Source organism: Equus caballus, chromosome 18, assembly GCF_041296265.1.
Source record: "Equus caballus isolate H_3958 breed thoroughbred chromosome 18, TB-T2T, whole genome shotgun sequence".
NCBI classification, from domain to species: domain Eukaryota; kingdom Metazoa; phylum Chordata; class Mammalia; order Perissodactyla; family Equidae; genus Equus; species Equus caballus.
In genome coordinates, this window is record NC_091701.1 from 12,301,120 (window position 1) to 12,311,210 (window position 10,091).

The following is a 10,091-nucleotide window of genomic DNA, read 5'->3' on the forward strand; positions in this document are numbered from 1 at the left end:
GCAGAAACGACCTGAGTGTCCATTGATGGATGAATGGATAAAGAAGATGTGCTACACACACACACACATATTCACAAAATGGAATACTATTCAGCCATAAAAAAGAAGAAAACCCTGCCATTCATGACAACATGGATGCACCTTGAGGGCATTATGCTAAGTGACATAAGTCAGACAAAGACAAATATAGTATGATCTCACTTATCTGTGGAATCTAAAACAAAAAAATCCCAAAAACTGAATTCACAGATACAGAGAACCAATTGGTGGCTGCCAGAGGCCAGCGGGTTGGGGTGGGCGTGAAATGAGTGCAGGTGGACCAAAGGCACAGACTTTCAGTTATAAAAACAAGCCCTGGAGATGTAATGTACAGCATGGTGACTAAAGTTAATGATATTGTATCGTAGATTTGAAGGTTGATAAGAGAGTAGATCTTAAAAAGTTCTCATCACAAGAAAAAAATTTGTAACTATGTGGTGATGGATTTTAACTAGATCTATTGTGGTGATCATTTTGCAATATATACATAGATTGAATCATACATAATCATCATATATTCAATCATACATATATTGAATCATGTACACCTGAAACTAATATACTGTTACGCGTCAATTATATCTCAGTAAAAAAAAGAAAAAAAGGAAAAAGCAGAAGGTGTGAGTTTCTGTAGGGTGATAAATGACTCAATCTGCCAGAACTGGGACTCAGCTAGGTCTTGAAAGCCTGGCACAAAGTTAATGCTTGGGAAATGTTTGTTGAATGAATAAACGATGAGGCATAATTTGGACAAGCATATATAGTTAGTGGTTAGGAGCCTAAAGTTCGGGGCTGAACGAATAGAATAGATTGGAATATCGTGTGATCTCTGGAAAGATACATGGTTGGGAGAATAAAATTATCTATCTCATAAGAGAGTGGGAAGGTTGAAATGGGCTCACATGTAGAACACACTTGGCCCAGGGGCTGGCACGTGGGAAGCGGAATGTTCAGTGACACGAGGACCGTCATCTCAGGTGTGATGGGTGTGGTCCCCACATCAGGCCAAGGATGTGAAGGGCTGACATGCAGAGGTTGGGAACCGTAGGTGGTCAGGTGGGCCCAGCTGCAGGGGGCCCACAGGAGGAAGTGAGATTTCTGTGCCGAACATTTGAGAACCACCTGACCCCACCCCACCCCTTCCCCTCTGCAAGTTCTGTGACCCTCCCAGCCTCCTGGATTGGGCCTGGGTTGGTGAGGGTAGGATAGGAGTGGGAAAAGAAGCACACACCCCTCCAACCCCCAGAGGGAGGAAAGGAGCCAGCTTGGCGTTGGGTTTTAATAACTGCTTCAACTGGCAAACTTCCCTGTTTTAAGTCCACAGGCCTGTTCCCAGCCCAGATGCTAGAAAGCAATTTCATGGAGTGCTTAACTTACTCAGCTTGGGCCGCCCACCCTAGGGAGACAGGGCCACTGTGCATGGCGGGGAGGGCAGGAAGGGGTGGATCCAGCCTCAGCTGGGGGTCCTGGGAGCCTGGACATCACTACATAGCCTGCTTCCCTCCCCCACCCCAACCTTCCTGAACATCACCCCAGCCTGCTGGGGTTTTGGTTTGCAGGCTGGACAGGGAATGAAGCAGGAGGCCCAGACTTCTCCCAGGCTAGGAGGCATCAGCCAGGACTCTGAGAAGGGAGCCCAGAGGCCTGGGCCCAAGGCCAGCTCTGTCACTGAGAAGGGGACCCTGGAGGCTACTCTCTGGGCCTTAGTTACCTTCCCTTATGAACTAAGGGGTTGGGACTAGAAGAGCAATGAGCCTGGAAGGTCCCCAGCCGACTGACACTCAAACCTTGGGGGAGGCAGAGGGATCTGACATTACCGCACTCCTACAACTCAGTGAAGCCCCCAGGCAGGCATCATTGTCCCTGTTTCATAGGAACAGCAAGTGCAAAGCCCTTAACAAGGTTTTACAGGTGAAGAAACAGGTTCAGAGAGCTGAGGTCTCGGCCAAGGTCACATGGTAAAGAGCTGCCATTCAGACTTGGGGCCCTCTGACTCCATAGCCAGGTGCTCTCCCCTGCAGTTAGTCAGTCAGTCAGTCAGTCAGTCAGTCAGCTTCAGCTGCCCCTCTCCCAGCCCCCACCCAGCTCAGGTGTGCAGCTTTGGACTTTGGTCCTTAACTTTCACTTTTTAACTGCCTGAAGCCCTGCCCAATGCTCTGGTCTCTGATAAGTCCAAGGAGGGAAGAGCCATGGAGCAATGACAGGACACACGAACGGGAGAGAAACCTACCTGTCTGGCATCTCTAGGCTGTAGAGGGCACACCTGGGGTCCCAGTGTGACCAGGCCAGGTCCTGGAGAGCTCAGGCTTGGGTCTAGCTGTCCAAACCTCTAGTGAACAGGTGACCCAGCCTGAGCTCCCTGCTCGCTCTGAGGCCAGTGTCACCCCATGCCAACTTCAGGCCTTCCTCCCAGGTCGCCTGGCTGAGGCCACCTGTCCACCACTCAAGGTCTCCTTCAGGAAACCTTCTCTACCCCAGAGACGCCCTCGGCCCCACGAAGTCTGTTCATCCATTAGACACTGATTAAGCACCTGCTCCATGCCGGCCCTTCTGCAGGCCCCTGGAGATGCAGATGGGAGCAGAGATGAGGAAGACACAGTCTCAGCCCTCCTCGGGCTGCTGGCTGGGTGCAGTGGGATTCACTTTTTGGTGAGACCCTTTGGTTTTATGGTCATTCTGGCCCCAGCACTGCATTCTCTGGGCTGCCAGAATCCTCTGAGAACACCGCCTATCTCCCCCACCAACAGGCTCCTCTGGGCTCTCAAGTCAGAGAAACCTGTGTACAAATCCTACTTCTGCAACTTGGTACCTATGCATCCGTGCAAAGTACCCACACTCTCTGAGACCCAGTTTCCCCAACTCTAAGAAGGTAATAAGGGTGCCTCCCTGTCCTGAGGATTAACTGGGATACTGTGTGCAAAGCAAGTGCCTGGCACAGATAAATGCACAGTAAATGTCTGCTATTAATTATATCATCACTGCTCTCTGACGAACAGAAATACTTCCCTGGGGGTATTTCCAGAACCCCCACTCCTGGAGCCTGTCTCAGAAGCGGCCCTGGCCATTGGGAGGCCTTTCATGCCCTCTGCCAGGGCTCCAGCAAGACCTGCCCGCATTTTCCCCGCTGATCTGGCCTCCTGGCCCCCAAGGGACATAGCTCAGACGCCTTCATCCACCCAGAGTCACCAAAGTTCCAGCCACACCTCTTTGGGCAGCTTGCCCCCAAATTTCGGGGAAATAGGTAGGAGTATGTCTGCCAGGCAAGCGCTCCTCGGGCAGAGGCGGGCACCGGTCAGCCCAGCCTCTTCCCGACCGGGATCGGGCGCCCCCGCCCCCGCCGCCCGCCCTGCTGGGGCTGCGAAAGAGCTGGGAGGCCGCGCCCACTGCTCCCGGGCCTGCGCCGAGCCGGGCGGCCCAGAGTCGCGGGCACGTGGGACCTGTGGACTCGGCGGGTCCGCTGGGAGCGGCGCGCAAGGCTACATCCGGGGTGGGCGCGCCGGCTCCCTCCTGCCCCACCGCCCGCGCGGAGCGCACCCGGCCTGCCCACCCTGGCCGACGCCCGCCACCTGAGTCCCTGGGGAGGAAGGCGCGTGGTGGAGGGCACCCAGGACCCGGGTTCTCCGCCGCCCGGCGCACGTGGCTCAGTCCCAGCGGCCCGAGCCGCCTGCGGACGTGCGGCGGCGCCCGGCCTCCGCGCGGCGAAGGCGCAAGGTGCAACGGGGCAGCCGCCAGTGCTGGGCTCCCGGGGCAGGGCGCAGCGCACAGCCCCGCGGCGACCCGGGGGAGGGGTCACTCACCTCTCCAGCCTGCCACTCGCAGGAGCGGCAGCGGCTGAAGGTCCGCGGCTGAAGGCGACTCAGCCCCGAGGCTCCTCCTCTCCCTGCGCCCCGCCCGCCCGCGGGGCCGGACCTGCGGGGGACGTGGCCGCCAGCCAGCCCGCCGCTGCTTATCCGGCTGGGCCACCTCCCCTGGGGCCGCAAGGTCCTCGATTCCTGCCTGGCCCTGCAGCCCCAGGGGAGGCCCCAGGTCCGAGGGTGGGAGCCAGCCCTGCGGCTTCCTGACGGGCGCCCCTCCCTCCCCCCACGGTTGGAGTGTGCAAAACTCTGGGGCACGTGCAGGCCAGGATGACTTCTGGGTGCCCCCCGCTCTTAACATGAGGGACAACTCTAATCCACGTCCACCTTATGAGCAAGGTTAAGTGGAAGGCCAAAGCTGCGCGGATGGTAAGAGACCAGCGTACCAGGTTGGATCCGGCTTCCTTCTTCAGTGCAACGGAAGCAGGCAGCAAAGGCCCCTCCTCAACAAGGCTGCGTCCAGGCCTTTGTGGTCCCGGTACATCTCTGTCCCCTGTCCACCCTGGGCGCAAACTTTGACCCTTCCCAGGAGTCCTCAGGTTTCAAGGCCTGGGTGCTGGTGAAGGGCCCTGTGGTTTCCAGGAGCTGCTGGGGATGCTGGAGCTTGCCTCCCTGGGCTCCAGACTGCCCCACTACCCCTGAGGAAGGTGTTCCCGGCACTGCCCGATGCCCTCCCTCCTCATGCGATGGCATCCCAGCGCAGCAGTGAGGTGGGTATAAGGCAAGAGTGCCTTTTGGGTCCCTTTCTGGGGGGCAGGTGTGCCTGTCTGAGGCCCTTTCTCAGCTGGACAGCACTGCCCAGCCTGCTGCATCAGGAGCTGCTGACAGCTACACCCTAACCTTTACAGGTGACGACGTGGGGGCTCTGACCATAAGTAGGGCACCAATGTCGCTCATCTTCTGGGGTTACCTGACCCTGAGACTCTTTCTAGAGTATTCCACCAGCCCTGATAAGGAGCTCAGGAAGCTAACCTGTGCTGGGGAGATAAGCCCTAGGGAGGGGTTATCTGAACCCTGAGGCAGAGGCAGGGGGTTGGGCCTCAGGAATGGCCCCACAACTGGACCCCAAGTAGCACAGAGAGGGTGCAGAGGCAGATTTCTGACCTCCCTCTGGTGGGAATGCTGCTGTGAGGCCCCCCACCTCCCCACTCCCACCCTGCTGAGACCTGCCTGTGAGCACCTTGTGCTTTCCCACCTTCATAGATCTCCTCCTGCCTAAAACATCTTTCCTCCCCAGCTCTCTGTTCTGCCAGGCCCCAAGGCCCAGGTCTTCTCCTGACCCACCCTGCCCTAGGACAACACCCTCTCTGAGCTCCCGTGGCAGTTCTCATAGAGCCTCCATCCATTCAGCACTGGAGTGGGGATTCCCACCATGCCATGCAATGTTCCAAGTATGAGGACACAGGTGTCCAAGGCCTGCTCCCTGCCCTTGAAGGGAGAGTTGCCTCTGCAGTGGGTTGCAAACCCACACGGTGCCCTGCAGAGAGAAGGAGCTCTTTAAATATCTGCTCCGGCCGATGGGGATCTCTGGGCATCCTTCCTACAACCCTAGTGGGACACACAAGGAGATGCAGCTTGAGAAATGGAAGTGCTGAGAGGTCTGCCAGCATTCTTGGAAGGACCCTTGCATCATCTAACATCCCTCCAAAGAGCCCTGGTGGGCCTCCGGGTGGGGCTCCCCAAGAGTTGGAGAGAGAGAGATCTGAAGGCTGGATTGGCAGAGATCTACCGAGGAATGTCCTCAGGGGACCATGAACTGCAAGAGAACATGGAGCCACCTGAAAGGCAGGGGAGGGAGGGAGGTGAACACCCTCTGAGGCCCTAGCACCTTGGAGGACGGAGCACCAGCCAGGCCGTTGGCCTTTGGTGCTTGCCCGTGTGTCTCCTGGACCGAGAATGCCCAGAGCCTAATCTTGCTCCACCTGACAGGCCGTCTGGGAGGGGTGAGAGCTCTATAAATGTTTCCTCAATATGTTTGGGGCCAAACTCCAGGAAGCAGATGAGCCTCTGCAGATACAGGAGGGAGGATGATGCACTGATGTTGGTTGAGCACCTCCTCTGTGCCAGACTCGTGTCTGTGGTCAGGCCAAGGGCAGAGCAATCCGAGCTGTCCTTTCCACACAATCGTCAGATCGCGTTACTCCTCCACCAAAACCCTCCCCTGGCTCCCGGTCTCTCAGAGTCAAAGCAGAGTCCTTGCAATGGCCGGCAAGGCCCAGTGCCCTCTGCCTGCTCTCCGATCTTGGCTCCGGCTCCCCTCTCTCTCCTCACACTCAGTCCTGCCGTACTGGCCGTCTCCCTTTTCCTCAAATGGATTAGGCGGGGTCCTCAGGCAGGCCACGCATGGCCTTTGCTGTTCCCTCGCCCTGAACCCCAGGCGTCCCCATGGCCCTCCGCCTTCAGGTCCTTGCTGAAATAATCATCTCCGTGAGACCCACACCATCCTTCCCATCCCTCAGCTATGTACCCAGCCCTGTTTCTTTCTTTCTTTCTTTTTAAACATAGCCTTTATTTCCTCTAACACACTATAAAACACACTTTTTCTGTTTGTCGTTTATTAACTGTCTGCTCCCGCAGAAAGGTCGGCTTTCCCAGGACAGGGAGTTTCCCTCACTTCTGTGTTCTCAGTGCCCACAGCAGTGCCTGGCACATGGTCAGGGCTAATGGAGGCGCCCCCATTCTCAGCCTTCTTCACCTCCTCGGCATCTCTGGGCAGCTTCCCCGTGGCTCCCACCCGCTCTGGTCTCGTCCCTTGCTGGTCCCGGAGCTGGCTGGTACTGGTGCAGTGGAGGTGCTCAGTCCACGCCCCGAGGGACATCTGGAGTTGTTGTGGATTCTCTTTAAGGAGCCCCTGGGTGTCAGTCTCCTGAGATTGCCCTTTTCCCTGAAGACAAGGCTACCCCTCTGGCTAAGAGGACAAGAGTATCCAGGGAGGGACTCTAGAGTTACCTCTTACGCGGACCCGAGAGGAGAGGGACGCAGTTCACGCTCCCCTTCTTGGATTGATCCAGCATTTATGGACTGGGACAGAGCACATCCATTTCACAAAATAAGTACTCTAATTGACTATTAAAACGAGGTGGCCACGAGAAGCCGTGTACCCAATGTACTCCAACAGCCCTGGCTGGGAGCCAGGCCCCCTGGATCTACTCCCGCCACGGTGGCTAAGGCTGCGGCCAGGGGGAGCGTGGTGGGCGCTCCTCCCTGGTGGGCGCGCTCCTCTCCACGCGCCCAGGCAGTGAGATTCCTCCAGGGCTCTGGGTGTAGAAAGCTGCTCCCTCATGTGAGGAAGTGGGGCTGCAACTCGGGGTGGGGATTCTGAGGGTGATGTGGGGAAATGGAGGGATCATCTCTGTCTCCGTGATGACCCAGTGGTAAAGCCGTGTCAGAACCACCCAGAGCTGAGGCAGTGGCGGACAACGGGAATGGTCTGGGAGGGAGAAGCACTGAATGGGGAGGCAAGCTGGCAAAAGGGTGCGGCCTGGGAAGGGAAGCTCACAGACTGTCTTCACAGGCAGCTTATTTCGAGCCAATATGGTACAGCATTCTAAGGTGTGGCTTCCAGGGTGCTGGGAGCCTCCGCCTGGCCCTCGGGGTTTAGTACTCTACTTTGACCGAGGGCTTGCCCTCCTTCAAGTCCTCTGTTGAAACTTGAGCTCTCCCGAGAGGAAAAGCTGTCTCGGATCAGTGGGATGAGAAGCCGTGTCCACAGGAGGTTTAACTGTGGCCCGCACACCAGTGTAGAGAAGGCTCTCAGGGCAGGTGCCAAAAGGACAGGGAGGATCAAGAACTGGGGGTGCGGTGGGCGGGAGCAACCATTTTTCTAAGGGAGCTGCCTGGCACACAGTAGGCACTTCATAAACCTTTGTGTAAGATCAAGTGTCTTGGCTTGTGACTACGCTGTCGGTGGCCAACGGGAGTGTGGGAAGCTGGCCCAGCACCTCCAGGGAGCATTCTGCGAGCCCGGGAGCTGTTCTGGCCTGTCTCTGTAGCAGTGCATGGCTTTCCCTTGTGGGGACTGCGAAGGCACGCCACTAGAGGAGTCTGGACTTTAGCCCCTTGCTCCGAGTGTGCGCATGTGACGTCCTGCGGGGAGGGGGGTTAGAATTGCAGCATCCCTGGCCCACCGCAGACCTCCTGAACCAGAACCACATTTTTACAAGACCCGCCAGAGAGCGTGTGCACATTAGAGTTGGAGAAGTGCTGGTCCACAGGACAAGCAAGGACCCCACCAACTCCCTGAACGCTGAGACTAAGGAGGCGCTCAGAACCCTCTTCTGGGTCTTCTGGGCCGCACTCGCCCTCCCTGGTAGCACTGTCACAGGGCACCCTTTGCTTCCTCCGAGTTTCTCCAATAGCCTGACTTGACCTGCTGCTGAATTTTTCTAAATCTGGAGGAAATGACTCTTCCTTCACTACACTCAGGGCCCGAGAAAGAAACAGACGCCGAGCACGCTCCCTCCTCTCCAATAACTGATCTTATTTCTCTATTCACCATGGTGACTAGGACCCTCAGACCCACATTCATGACTATATTCCTTATTAAATATATTTGAGTTCTACTCTATCTTCCCCCAGTCCATGATTTTCTGTGTCCGGTTTACTATTCGTCTTGTTATTAAGCTTTCCAGTGTAAGCTGTCTTAAGGTCCTTTGGGAAAAAGCCAGTTGTGTGAGCAAAACTGATGGGAAATATCTGTGTGCTGCAGGGGCCAACCCTCTCTCCCCTTGGCGGCCGTCACCCTTTCATGGCAAGAGCAGGGTCCTGGCATGTCCCCTGCTGGATTCTTGAGAAGAGGATGGAGGGGTTGGGAGAAGGGCATGTCCTAGGACTTCTGCCAGGAGTTACTGAGACAAGAAAACCCAGCCAGCTGGGGTCCCCGGGGGAGACGGTGACAGCACGCTCACACTCTGCCCTCCCTGTGGCCCCCCACCCAGCAGTGCCCGTCTCACCTGATGGTGGGTGGGAGGTGCTGTCCTTCATGTCAAGCAGCTCTCCAGAGCCCGGACTGGGGGCTCTGCTCCCCAAGGACCCCAGCTGCTTTCTCTCCATGTCCTGCTGCTCCTCTGGCCGCTGGGCCTGCAGCCTGTGGGCTGGAGCTCACTCAGCCCAGTGTGGGAGGTGGAGGGAGTGTGGGCGGAGGCTGCTCAAGGGCAGGAGGGTCATAGCCAAGCCCAGCACAGATGGGGTCACTGGCCTCGGGGTCACTCACAAACACTGTGGTCAGCCGCCAAGATAAGCCCTCCCTCCAGGCCTGCCCAGTTCTCTGCTTCCTGGGTCTTGGCTCCCAAGGGGAGGTGAGGACAGGGAGGTGACATTTGCTGAAGTCCCACCTGGAGGCCAGCCCTGTGCTAGGTTTAGAGCATGCCCTTTAAGCAGATGAGGACAGCGCCTTGCTCAGCCTCGTGCACTGAGGAAGTGGCGGAGCTGGGCTTTGAACCAGGTTTGCCTGACTCTCAGATCTTTCCCCTGCCTCTGCCTCCAGGTGGAGGGCTCCTGGGCCAGTGGCCAGCACCCCTTCGGTGGCCCCCTTAGTGCCAAGGACTGGGGCCAGCTCAATGCGAGAGCAGAGAAGGGGCAGCCCGTGTCCTGTGGCTGGAGGGGAGATGCACCAGGGGGCTTTCTCGCATGCTCCTCACCGTGCACCCCAGCCCCGCCCGTCGTCCCCGGTGCCTCAGAGTTTGTCCACCTGAGATCTGCACAGCCTGGGAGCAGGTCCATGGAATGTCAGCCAGGTCTTCAAGAGTCTGGTTCCACCTGGCGTGCTGCCTGTTTTCGTCGATGTGCACACAAGTCAGCCATCGTCCTCAGAGCCGTCTTCAGACGTCCACTGGTCACTGGCAGCATGCGAGAAGCCTGGTCCCTGCAGGAAAAGATAATGGCCCAAGACCTGCTCTATGTACCAAGGGCCACAGGCCACAGTCAGCCAGGTATGGGGGCCTTCAGGGAGGAGGGGGGCCCAGCTGGTCTCTGGAGGCATCTGTAGGGTCGAGAAACACACAGACCTGGGTTCAGAGATGTCTCCCCCATGACTTGGTCTCCTCAGCTGCAAGATGAATGTACCCCTTCTCAGGTGGTTCTGCGAATGAGGTGAGGAATTGACAGGAAAGCGCCTGGCAGGTGGTAGCTGTCCATCAAACGGCAGTCAGCCAGCCTGAGAGGAAAAGCGATGGTGCTCAGGGAGAGGTAGGCAGACAC

At 57.2% G+C, this 10,091-nt stretch overlaps 1 protein-coding gene across 8 annotated transcripts in view; it reads right to left on the bottom strand.

Annotated features, from left to right (window-relative positions):
* The window catches only part of STEAP3 (STEAP3 metalloreductase), a 49,189-nt gene extending 40,086 nt beyond the window's left edge, over window positions 1-9,103 (bottom strand). For 2 of the 8 annotated variants that reach the window (XM_023622787.2, XM_070241791.1), the window contains exon 1: window positions 3,837-3,912. Coding sequence is in view for 1 of the 8 variants with exons in the window: in XM_014732425.3 (XP_014587911.1) it covers window positions 8,846-8,945 (100 nt within the window). In the remaining 7 variants the exon portion in view is untranslated. Of the gene's footprint in view, window positions 1-3,836; window positions 4,092-8,845 lie in introns of those variants that run through there. The other 6 variants (XM_014732425.3, XM_070241795.1, XM_070241793.1 and 3 more) reach the window with 6 other exon arrangements.
* Window positions 9,104-10,091: the final 988 nt, after the last annotated feature.